Below are 13,344 nucleotides of genomic sequence, written 5' to 3'. Positions count from 1 at the left end.
TATTAATTTGCATTTCTTAGGTTACTAGAGGTTCAACTTTTAGCAACTGCCATTTATTTCTTTTGTGAACTATCCAAGGTTTTCTCGTCTATCGTGATTTTTTAAAAAGTAGTAATTTATTTCAATTACCATTTTAAACATACTAATCATTTCCTTTGTGACTATTACTTTACTGATTATAAAGTGTTTTTCTATCCCAACATCAAAATTTACATTTTCACAAAATTTCAACCCTTTCTAATACTAATTTTTCTCCACCTGTATTAAATACCACATTGTTTGCTCTTATGGGGCACACTGGGTGAGCCTTTTGGTTAACATTCCAACACGAAAGTTTCACCTTCTAGCTCATCTGTGGTGGCTCTATTTAAAATCTTACTCCACATCTTTAGGTTGCTTCTTTAAGCCTAAGTACTTAGTTCCTTTAGTTAGTTCTAATGTTAATTAACATTAAAATTTTGTTTTTAGTGAATATATCATTCAGCACAACTATAATGTAAAATAATTGAAAATCCCATGTATACTTCGATTTTATGCCATTTAGTTTGTAGCTGATTTGATTTTTTTATTTTAAATAAAGAACACTTATTTATCGTCTTTTAACACAGAGAGCTAACTATTGGTTCTCATTAACTCTTGATTAGCTAGCTGGCTATAGATACACAGCATGTTAATTTCTACAGGCACCTTTCTGAATTCAAGTAAAAGTTTTGGTAGACAAGGATTTCCTACTCAAATGTCATTGACATAATATGAATATTAAGTACAAATATTGCTCACCATTCTTGCATTCTTTAAATTATTTTACTTTGAAAATTTAAGAACCATCGTTAAGTCATTAATAACATAGGTTTTCATTTAAGGAATATTTTGAACTGCGAAAATACAAATCTAATCAAATTAAATTTTGAACACATATAGAGCCAAATATTTCAACAAAACTGCAGTTTAATTTCAGAAAATGTGTTAAAATATATATTTATACATCAACTTCTGACATACACTTAATGTGTTAGTATACACAAAATGATGCTTTCTCTTGAAATTGTATTTATGAAATGTACATTTTAATTTAAATACTCAGTATACACTGCACTTAATCTGCATGTTGCATTTATTAAATACATTAAAATCTGCAATGTAACAAAACGTTTTCTGCATACGAAATTCAAAACACCATTTTAAATGAACAAAAGATGGCTCACTTCATTTTTTTTTTTTTACAACTAGTGTATAGCGCACTAGCTCAGCTCCACCATACTACCTGTTCGTTCTTTTTTATTTGACATTGTTCACAGACTAGTACATATTACAATAAGAGTGCTGGATAAAAACATGAGGTACGAAAGTGGTTCAAAGATTATAGATCATGCAGATCATGCTAGACAGCAAAGAAAATTGTGACTGAGAAAACACTAAGTAAAAATACATAAAGAATGTGCATTATAAAAAAAAAAAAACTCCATTACACAGCTTTGCTTCTTTGGTTACAAAGTAGGTTGAACAATTTCACAGCTTTTTATTCCCACCCGAAAAAAAGTCATACGAAATGTCGAAAAGCAGAGGAATCGTGGCAATTTCTCTATTAGAAAGTAGAAACAAATGAACAAAGTTTTCTTCATCAAAATAGCCCAATTATTTATTATATCACAATAACTGGTGACTACCTGTACAGTTGCACTATGTTCTTCATACTTACACTATACAAAATTTACATTCAAGCTGGGTCTTTACTACTGAAAATAAATACCAAAGGTAAATTGCCATTAGTGTTAGAAATATGCCAGGATTCTTTTGTTCAATTATTGCCTAAACGTTTTATCTATTAAATGCAATCCTGTCTTTCAATTCCTTTACTGATACTTATAATTATTCAAAAAAATTAAAAAAGTTCTGTGACATTGTTCATGTACATTATGAAAATAGCAGCCCTGTAATAAATAAAACACAAATAAATGAAAACTTATGTAGGCAAATGTTACTGATATTGAAAGAAAAGTGGCTCTTTAGATGAACTGTTACTTATAATGTGATAGAAAGGCTCAGGGTAAATCCATGGGAAACAGGAAACATGGGAGAGCCACCAAAGCTCTTAAAAGACCCCACTCATGCGCACCAGGTAAAATGCAAACTTTGCTAGCTTTAACACATCCCATCTGTTATTCTCCTTGTGTACTGAGGACATAACCTGAACATTGACAGCGCTGCATGACATCTCAGAGAGAGGAGAAGCTCTTGTAGAATGATTGTCTAATACTGAAAAGGCCAAACACACAACCGAAGCATGGCTACTTGCTTTCGTATCAAGTGGAAAGAACATGAGTGGCACACAAGGATAGGTTGCTTTCAGTTTTTCTTAATGAGGCAAGAGAGCTTTACGCTGAGGAGACATTCGGCTGCTGCGGAGGCTGTGCCGGCTGCGGAGGCTGTGCTGTCGCTGCCTGCTGCTGAGAAGTGCTACCGGGACTGGCCTGCTGGGCTGGGAGCTGGGATAACTGATCGTTGTTTGAAAGAGATTTTAACAGTGCGTTTTCTCGTTCAAGTAAAGAGTTTCTTTCAACTAATTCTTTTATTTGTTCCTTTAGAACTTCCACTTCTTCTCTTACTGCATACATCAAATGGCTTTTCACCAGATCCTGTGAAAAACAAAATTAGGAATGTCAAAAAGAGTGAGAGGGAAAGGAGATGCTGTTTGGTTCTAGCTCACCTAGTGCCTCAAACACGAGGCGGCTTTGTATTTGCTTTCTGCTCTTGCTTTTAACGTTTCTATTGTATCTTGACTGACCCTAAGGAAGATGGGGTATAAAAAGTTCAGTTCCCAACTAGGGCAGCAAGCCCAGGAATCTCTTTTCAAAGTTTTAAGTGATTTCAAAAAATATATGCTCCTTAAATTGTCAATTACTATAAGCTTAGAATTCAAAAAAAGTTTAATTAAGATAATATGCTTAGATGTCAGATTAAGAAAACAAAGGATATTAAACTAATTATAGTACTGATGTAAGAGAGAAAATGACCTGCAATTTCCAACTTTAAAATCTTAGGATTAAAAAAAAAATAGTTTGAGACTAATGGTCCTTATTTATAGCCTAACTATAGTTTCAATAACCTGAACCAAAATTTTTATATATAAACACAATATCTTAAAGAAAAAAAAATTTGTAGTAATAGCAGAAATCAGAACCGGAATTAATAGAAACAGACTATTTATTAAAGCTGAGTAAAACAGTCTCCTTAAATGACCAAAGGATGAAAAAGATTTCCAGCTAAAGTTTTCATTTCAGTACTCTTTTGTCTCTGAACTATTTCTGATGCTAAAATACTTGGGGGATCATAATGCATCCTGAATACGTATATCTATCAAAATGGGCCCTATCAATGGTAATGCATGAAATAAAAGATGTTCAAATAGGGGAAGTATTTACTCCACCGGTATTTCTAGACTAAAAATTCTCAATGTTCTAGCATCTTCAACTAAATCTCATATTCAAAAATACACTTTTGGTTATCTTGATTTAAAGAAATTAGGTATTTGTTTTTCAGAACTGATAAAAACCAACAATCAATGAAATGAAAGGGCTATATATTTTTACTTACCATTGCTTGTTCTATTTTGTTGTCAATGGCTACACCACCTCCCCCAGATGCACTGGAAAAAATTAGAGTATTTCATTAAATTATTCTAAAAAATGTAAGCTCTCTTCCAACTCTTAAAATAATTAAAAACATTTGTGTTTTATGTAAAACCAAAAATGGTAATTTAAAATAGATTAGTCTATTCTCACAATTTCATACTCAGAGCTCTCATTTTGAAAATGAAGATGTAAATAGATGACTTCTAAAAATCCTTTGTAGTTCCAACATTTCTAATCTGCCTATGACATACACACATGCTACTTTCAAATGTAACTCCCAATTCTAGTCAGGAGTTCTCAATTTAGTGAACTTAAGATACATTTTGAATGAGCAGTACCCTTTCTCCATCTCTTTCTCAGTCTTCTTCATTTACCAACTATATATTCTAATTGCCTTCTATGTATTAATTCTAGTGGTTACTTATTGCATTAAAAAATCAGATGATGATTTTTTCCTACAGATTTTATATTTTAATACCTAAATTTAAAATTTTAAAAACTGGCTTGTAAAAATGATTTGAAGGCTTTTGGGCAAACAGAACTTGCAGGGTTGGCTAACAAGGAACTCAACATTTTGGCAGACCTATGTGCTTTGACTGTAGTTTTACTACGTGGCAAAAATCACCTACTAAGGCATGTGGTTTAGACCAATTTTTTCTGGAAATATTTGGAAATAGTCTAGCTGATAAGTACATCCCAAGTTCAAATATCACCTTAGCATGTGTATGATAATGACACAGAAGGTTGAATAATTGTCTTCTTTGGCAGTTTATATTCCCCCATATATCTAGCAAGGATCCATATCCTTTCCTTGGTGTTTTTGTAAATTTCAATTAGGTTTTCTTGTAAAGATAAATCTGACACTTTAATCTATTTTATCAATACAAGAAGAGGTCTCTAAATCATTTTTATACAAAACTTTACTAGATACTTTTCATTTAGTATTTAGTGCTAAATTTCCATGCTAATATATCCGAAGATTAGTTTACTTTAGATGATGTGGAGCCTCAATGTTACATCAGACTGAGGCTCAGAAATATTTTGTCTGATGTAGTAATGCCTTTTGATAATGTAATCCAAGTAGATCATTATATCCTGGTTCTGCTCTTCACTACCATCAAATCAAGTATTTAACTTCCTTGAACCTCAGTTCCCTCATCTGTAAAATGAAGGCTAGTGTCAATGCCTCCATAGACTTTTCACTTTTAAATTCTCGAAACTCTGAATCAATGCATGAAAAACACTACGCTTGTTTATCTGAGCATTAACCATATTAATTACAGCATACTACTTCATTTCTTGCTGCTGTTTCTAAGATGAAAAGGAGCTTCTGTATACCGAATAACCGGAAAGGATATATGAATCATTAATACTTATATATGTTAGGCTTCAAATGCTTGTAGAGAGCCGCACAAAGCAAGGTTACATTAACTATAAACTGCAGAACAGCTAATATAAACTTTAGTGTAAAGTTCAGTTCAGACACCATGTAGATAAATTCACCAAATATTGGCCATAATTTGGCAAAAAAGAGTGACAGGTATTTAGATTAGAATTTGCCTGAGAATCCTAGATTATACCTTATTTCTATATCAAGAAAAAAACTGAATTAGTTTTAGTCATTTCTCATTTAGTCATGACTTAAATATATTCAATTCTTTTAACATCAGTTTTAAATAGAATACCTTAAATGCTAACTTTAACACCAGTTTTACATATTAACAAGCAACCAAAACACCCAAATAAACTCCAAACCCTTCAAAAAGGATTTATTATTTATTTATTTTGATAATTAAAATAAAACCTAGCCAGTTTCTAAACCACTCCCTCAGCTAAGGAAAAATAGTTACCATTCTATTCTTTGCTGATATAATAACCTCTAGTCCTGACTCAGACCTTTTACTGCTACAGAGGAACAGGTTTGCAAAGTATAAACAGATCAAGCTGAAGACATGGATCTCTTAATAGGTATCACTATTCTAATTTTGTTAAACATTGTACTTGAACAGAATCAAATCAGTCACAGATACAATTATTATCATTATTGTCCCTTTGGCCACTTTGAAGGCTGTTACCCAAGAATTCTATAACTTACTGCAGTAGTTCTCAAACTTCAGCATGCACTAGAGTCATCTAGAGGTCTTGTTAAAACAGACCGCTGAGCTCCACCGCAGTAGGTCTGCAGAGGGGTCCAGGAATTTGCATTTCTAACAAGTTTCCAGTTGATGCTGATTCTGCTGCCCAAAGACCATACTTTTGAGAACTGCTAGCTTATAGATATGAAAGAGACTAAGAATAAAAAAATCTAATTCTATTAAAAACATTTCTTAGCCCGGTATACAAAATCCTTCATGGCCTTGACCTCTGCCTTCTATGGTCTCCTCTCCTCTCACACTCTATCTGGTCTATTGTGTGTGGTCTTACGTAATGTAACTATTTGTGGTCTGTGGAACGTTATGTCCCCTCAGGTTTCCATGCCTTTGCAGAAACTGCTCCCTCAGTTGGAAATGCTCACAGTTCCAATTTACCTGGTTATCTTTTACTTATTCCTGAAGATGCTCGGTGCCATCTCATCTGAGATGCCCTTCTGATTTCCTAAGGTAGAACCAATTATTCCATCCCTCCTGTGGTCCACTAATCATCACAAACTTTTACAGTGCAAAACCAGCAAAGCAGAATAACAAATCCTGAGGCTCCTCCTTATATTCACTGTGTGAATTCTAGGAAATTATTTAACCTTCCTGGACTTCAGTTTTTTTCACCTAAAATAAGGATTACATACCATAATTTATAAAACTTCTGAGAAGATTAAGTGAGTTTAAATAATATTACCAGGGATAACTCTATTAGACTGAGATCCCTGAGGGAGGTGCCTTATCTTCTTTGCCTCTGTCAACAAATAAACAGTGCTTGGCACATATGAGCTCAAATGTATACCAAAAGAGTCAATATGATAGTAATTAGATTAAAAGCAATTACTGGTTCATACTAGGAAAACATTAAATTTTTTTGAGTTTGAATAAATCAGTAGTTCTCAAAGTGTGGTTTCCTGGACCAGGAGCATCAGCATCAGCATTATTTGGGAACTTGTTAAAAATGGAAATATTTGGGCCCACCCAGACCCAGACTTACTGAATTAGATACTCTCGAGGTGGGACCCAGGAAATCTGTTTTAATAAGTCCTCTAGGTGATGAGAAAGAAACTAAAGTTTGAGAACCACTGCTTTAAATAGCCTGATTTTTAATAAAAATACCAATATGGCAGTCTTAAATATAAACAAATAAAAGGGTATTCTATTTCAAGATCCCAGAACATGGTTTTAAGAATATTGCTTCCATGAGGGTAACAAGTTGTTTTCCATTGTGTTCAAAGTCAACACAGTGGTTTGGGCTTTATGCTCTCTTTTAAAATGAGAATCATCAGCCACAGCAGAATGAGTAATTTTCCTTCATTTACTTCCTTGACTTAATGGTATAGTATTATGCCTTGTTTTCTTTTTTATTACTGCATCTACCACACTGTAACCTGACGATTAACCAGTTTCCAAACTTAAGTTCCCTAAGAGAAGGCTTCCTAATAAGACTTTGTAACTATTCTGGTAAACTATAAAGTGCTATATAAAGGTAAGGGATACTTTCTTTTTTTTTAAAGGAACTTTTTATTTACTATGGGTCACTCTTTTAGAATAAAATCATAACTGGATTAAAATATACTAGATGAATTAAAAATTGTGGATATGGAGGGAAAGGACAGAGGTACAGAACTGTGGGGAAAAAAAGACTTTATGACTTCATATGTGATGAATTTTCACTTACTGGAATTGCAGCCCCCAAAGAACCAGATGAGGTTGAATTTAAGTAAATTATAATCACACTCACAAGAAAAGTAAAACTTAAAGTATCAATAGTACAGCAAGATAGTATGGATTTTCATGCTGTTCATCTTCTAATTCGTCCCAATTGGTTCCCCACCACAGCTTTTCTTCCCAGGCCTGCGTATCACAATAGCTCTCTTGAAACCTAAGACAAGAGGCCAGACAGGAACCTCTGGCTTCATAAGTTTCCTACATTTTTATCCTTCTTAATAGGCTAACTGTATCATCCATGGTCTCAGCTCAGTGACTTTGTGCAAATCATCCTGTCTTTCCTCTCTAAAAATTAAAATCAGTGAAGTCTAAGTTAGGCTAACTTGATCTCACATTTGAGAAAAACTCCTTATGAGAAATCAACATTTTTCTTTTTTTTTTTATTAATGTGGACAGAGACATCATGGCCACTGTTTAGGATAAAAATAGGGCACATTCTTCTCTATTACATTTTGACTACTTTGTCTTTCTCCTGCTCTCCTTTGATACAAATGCTAATTAACAAAGCAACAATGTAGAGGAAAAGAACACAAACAACTGCCCACTTTATGGTAGTCACACATTACTTTCGTGAGTCCTTACTATAAGCCTGAGCAACATCCTCATTTTACAGTTGAGGAAACTGAAGCCAAGTAATTTACTCAAAGACAGAACACTGGGACAGGATGAAAACCTAACCTAATTAATGTCAAAACACATGCTTTTTCTACCACAACAGTAAGACTGTGAAAGGAAGGGAGTAATTATCTACAATGACCTAAAGGAAATACAGAGTTGTGTAGATTATGAAGAGTGCTTCAAGCACCAAATGCTAGTTGTGAAACTAAGCATGGATCTGAAGATGAAATTATTTTCATAATATGCCATTTATCTTATCTAGCACATTCCTAGAGGTTCAGCTCTGAAAACAAGCAAGGTAACTTCTTAGAAAAGGTACTTGCTCAGTGATCTTCAGACAGCCAGTATAGCTTACATATTTGCTAAGGACTAAAATGTTCTTCTGTTTAGAAAGCTGAAGATACAGTAAGATTACAGGGATCTACATGCAGAATATTATACAAAAAAAAATTTACTTTATTATACAAAAAAATTTACCTTGCTTTTACTCAAAGACCCTTCTAACTTTCTCTGTTGAGTCACAATCATAATTAAAAATCCACAACATGAATTCCCAAATTACAAAATAAAATGTTTTGTGATAAGAACTTCATTGATCAAATTGGCAAATGTCATATACTTATGTTCAAGCCCTTTACCCAAACCAGGTAAAACCAATTCTTCATAACCTGACAAGTAGAAGCTATAATCTTTCTTGGAGGCCAGTCCTCAGGAATCATGTACTGTTTCCAGTATACCATATACAACTTTCATCCCCCTGCCCCCCTGCAACAGGCTCTATAATAACATCATGAGTATTAAAAATGCTTTAATTCTAACTTGGGCAATATTTTGCCTCTTCTCTAAGACATATATATTTTATTTGTTAGAAAGAAACCGTTAAGTTGCTGACTGCAAGAAAAAAAAAATCTAATGACTCTAGAGCTCAGTAAGCCTATCAAGGTAAAAGAAAAAAAAATCCATCACTCTTCTATAAAAGGAATTTAAAGATATTTAGTCTAATTTATGAGCAAATGACAATTCTCCTTCCAAAAAAAGAGCCTAAATAGATAAAATTCATGTAGATAATCTCTGGTCAAATGCAAACCTCTGTGGTTAAGAAAGAAACTATTAGACACATAATAAATTAAGCTAAGAACTCAAAATTTTATGTATTCTAATTATTAACCATAAGTTCTACCAACGTAAAAACAATCTGTTTAATTTCATGACTTAAAAAACTCACAAAAATGCCCCGTGTAGATTTTTTATTAGTAGTAACACAAAATAAGTGATTTTTGTGGATGATAAAAGCTAAGCAAACAGGTAAAATGGCTACTAACAAAACTAAGTTTTATTATTTTTTCAAGTAATCAGTCTTAAAATGGTGTGAAAAAAGCTTTTACCAAGGAACTACTAAAAATTCAGCTAAATATTTATATAAAGATTGATACTTGTTTTTAGCAGCTACAAAAACCTCGCTCACCAAAATCTAATTAATTTCAGGTCAAAATCCTGACCAGAAAAGGATATTTAAAAAGAGGAAAAAAGGATACATGCTGTGGATTGTATCAATGTCAATTTGTTTTACTACAGTCATGAAAGATGTTACCCTTGGGGGAGAACTTGGTGAAGGGGTACATGAGACCTCCCTGTACTTTTTTTTTTTTTTTGCAATTTCTTATTAATCTACACTTATTTCAAAATAAAAGGTAAAAAAGATACATATACATGGTAAAGAATAAATTCAGAGAGTATACACATAAAAGTATACAATCAATACAAAGTCCCTCTCCTACCTTAGACCCCCTTTATCCAGAGTCAACCATATCACTTCTACTAATGGCCTTAAAAGAGCCCGTTTAGGAAGAATTTCTTTAATACTTTGGAGTGGGAGAGGTCTTTCTAACTATGCTTCAAAATATAAAAAAATAAAAAGCTGCTTCAATAATTTTCCTAAAATATAAAGCACTTCGAGAAATCTGTAAGACTAGAAGCCCAGTAGAAAAATGGATAGACTTCACATGGACAGCTCACAAGACATGAAAAAATATTCAGCATCTCATTCATTATAAAAATACAGATTAAAACTATAATGTGATACTATTTCCCTAAATGAACTGGCAAACATATTAAAATTCAATATACTGTTAAGTGAAGCTGTGGGAAAATAGGCCTTCTCATATAGTGCTGGTACAAGTGGTATACTGGTATAACTCTTATAGAGAGTAATTTGGTTATACCTAATAAATTTTACACACACACACACACACACACACACACACTCACTCACTCACTCACTCTTTAAGTCAGCAATCATACAACTGGGAATTTATCCTATAGATATTTTTACATACATAAGAAATAATGTATTTATAAGGCTTCTCAATACAACACTGTTTATAATATCAAGGCTTCTGATTATCAATGGGGAAGTGGTTAAATAAATGATGGTATAGCCATCCATCAATTTACACTGGCGATCTATTAAAAAAAACCTACAAAGATGCTTTTCTGTGTACTGAGATGGAAATGATATATCTTGCAGATCTTGAAAAGTAAAGGTACAGATGTGTGTATATTATCATTTGTGTGAAGAGGGAGACAATATATATTGTATTTCTTGTATATGCATAAAGAGACTGGAAGGACACACATACACATACACACACTAAGGAAGTGGTTATCTGTTTGGGAAGGCAGGTAGATAAGGGACAGGGATAGAAGACTACTTTCAGTGCACTCTGAAGAATGCTGAAAAACACATTCCAAAATGAAAATGACTCTTAAAAGAGTTATTACCCTGTACAGTGTGAACTCAAGACATGAAAAAATAGTAGACAGGAAACAAGAAAGGGAGAAAGGAGGGAAAAGAACCAACAATTCCACCTGCTTCTGGAACTGCTTCTTTCTGAAAGATTAGGTACTATGTTTGATATAGTAATAATATAAATGATGTTTGTAATTTGTAAACTTTATTTCTTTGGTGTAGGGTAAATTAAAATCACTTAATGTTTATACATCCCAGTATAGTTATTTCTGTTCAAAGTGATTCTGGTAAGTAAATAGTAAAAGTCTGTGATAAACATCTAAGATAAGATAGGCTACATAAACTTATATAATGTTACATTAAAAATGAATTACAAAAAAGGTATAGGTAAGACTAGTATTAACGCTACCTCCTTTTTCCAGATCTCTTTAGACTTCAAAGTTATGATATCTGGGGGGAATTATTTTAGTATTTGGTAGTAAAATTCTGATGAACAGTTACTTGAAGGAAACAATTTCAAAACTAGCCAAACAAAAATTTTTTTTCTATTAAAACACTCAAGATAGAAGATGTAAAAATGTAGTCTAGAAAAACTGGATACTGATACAAAAGTGAAATATGCATAGCAATTTTACCATGACAGTCCAAACATTTCAAATAAACTAAGAAAGTTTAATTAATATTCTATTATTTCACATTAAATACTTCAATGTTATAAGTACATGAAATCACATCTGCTTAAGATAAATGAGCTTATGCACTAGCTAGTTATTTCTTATTAGACTAACATTAGGCAAGGTTTGACACAATGAAAAAGTTATTTCCTTCCTCTGAGTCAGAATGAAAAAAGAAAGGGTGTGAGAAAGGGGTAGGAGGAGGGTGTCATTTCCCCCAGTGTTGGAGAGCTTACACTTAGAGCAGACTCTATTGAAAGAGATTTCATTTTACTGTTTACACAGTAGCAATAGATAATTTGATAATAACAATTAATTACTGGGAAATGAAGAATAAATAACCAAGGGGCTTAAGCCAAATTAAAAGTCTGACACTGTAGTCCTGACTACTTTAATTTACTTCCTGGAGACTGGGAAAACAGTATATGATTGACGACTACCTAGACTGAGACGAACACTGGTACCTGAGAGTGAAAAGGGGGAGAGGGATTAGAAAGGATTTTAAATTTTGCCAACTGATGCCCAGCTCAGAATACCTGACAAAAACCTAAATAATGTAGTAATACTGAAAAAGAGTAAAGCAAATGCAGTTCCATGTATTCATTCATTCTGACTGTTGGGATATAAGCTGATAAATTTTTCTATTTTATCAGAATTCAGTGATTAAAGTACTGTAGACTTTAATCTAGAAAAAGGTTGATGTTTTTCAAGACTGATTTTTAAGGGCTATTTCTCCTAGAAAGTAGAAAATTTTAATAGAAAGGAAAAAGTCAATAAAAATTCTTAATATGAATGAAGACATTAAAATATATGAGTTCAAATTACTTCAGCTGTGTTAGGAAAAGGGTAAAGATTAAGAAAAGCCTTTCAGACAAAGAACTACGCTTTAGTAGTCATTCTGTAGTTAATTTCAATTCTCCTTTTTTAAAAGGTTAACAATATAGCATTCGTTCCCTTTACCTACGAGGAAATAATAGCACTCTCATCACCTAAGGAAATTTTCATGATTTAAGTATATGAAAATGAACAAAACTGGAGAAAGAACATGATAGAAAAGAATGTCAAGGGAGATAAAAACAAAAACATAAGATTTGCATTTCATTTCAGAGACAAAACAAGCACTGAATAAATTTTCACCCAGCTGTGGGCCCATTATAAAAACAACATTTTTATACAGCTAAATTCACCTAACATTTCCAAAAGTAACTTAGAATTTTTTAGCAATTACATAAGAATGGGCCAAGTTGTGTGTGTGTGTGGGGGGCATGAGAAACTAGCTTACTAATATATTCTAATGCTAATCTTTACATTATCCTCCCCCTCTTCCCCCATCCCCATTCCACTGGCCTGCTCAACTTTTGCAATGGATAGCCTAAACTCCTTAAGATCCTCCATGGTTTACTTTCACTCTCTTTGCTCATAGTTTCTCACTCTCTGTGGAAATTCTACCATTCTTTTATAGCTTTCAGCTCAAATATTTTCTCTTCTGTAAAGGCATCTCTAACCCTTCCAGAAGCAGTGTAGTAGGTCATAGCTCATATTATACTTATGGTACTAACCAACACAGGCTGGGTTTTTATAGTTGCATCTGTCTCCTACGAGACAAAACGCTACGTGCTGTACAAAATCTACTACAAGGCTGGCAGCCATTTACTAAAGAGTGCTGAAGAAGCCTGGACTCACAAACTGTATACTTGGATTTGAGTCCTAAATATATCACTTGCTACAATGACTCTGGGGCCTTTTTTTTTTTTTTTTTTTTTTTGGTTAACATGAGGTAGCTGTATTGGATCACCTCCAAAGCC

General features: G+C 33.1%; 1 protein-coding gene across 3 annotated transcripts in view; it reads right to left on the bottom strand.

Moving 5' to 3' along the window:
- Positions 1–930: 930 nt before the first annotated feature.
- TSC22D2 (TSC22 domain family member 2) overlaps positions 931–13,344 on the bottom strand; it is a 49,044-nt gene continuing 36,630 nt past the window's right edge. For 2 of the 3 annotated variants that reach the window (XM_072958997.1, XM_072958999.1), the window contains 2 exons: positions 3,595–3,646; positions 931–2,636 (listed from right to left, as the gene is read on the bottom strand). In XM_072958997.1, coding sequence (XP_072815098.1) covers positions 2,376–2,636; positions 3,595–3,646 — 313 coding nt within the window. In that variant the 3' untranslated portion in view covers positions 931–2,375. Of the gene's footprint in view, positions 2,637–3,594; positions 3,647–13,344 lie in introns of those variants that run through there. The other variant, XR_012071734.1, reaches the window with a different exon arrangement.

The sequence above is a fragment of the Vicugna pacos genome, chromosome 1 (assembly GCF_048564905.1).
Source record: "Vicugna pacos chromosome 1, VicPac4, whole genome shotgun sequence".
NCBI classification, from domain to species: domain Eukaryota; kingdom Metazoa; phylum Chordata; class Mammalia; order Artiodactyla; family Camelidae; genus Vicugna; species Vicugna pacos.
This window is presented reverse-complemented; position numbering and strand designations above follow the sequence as displayed.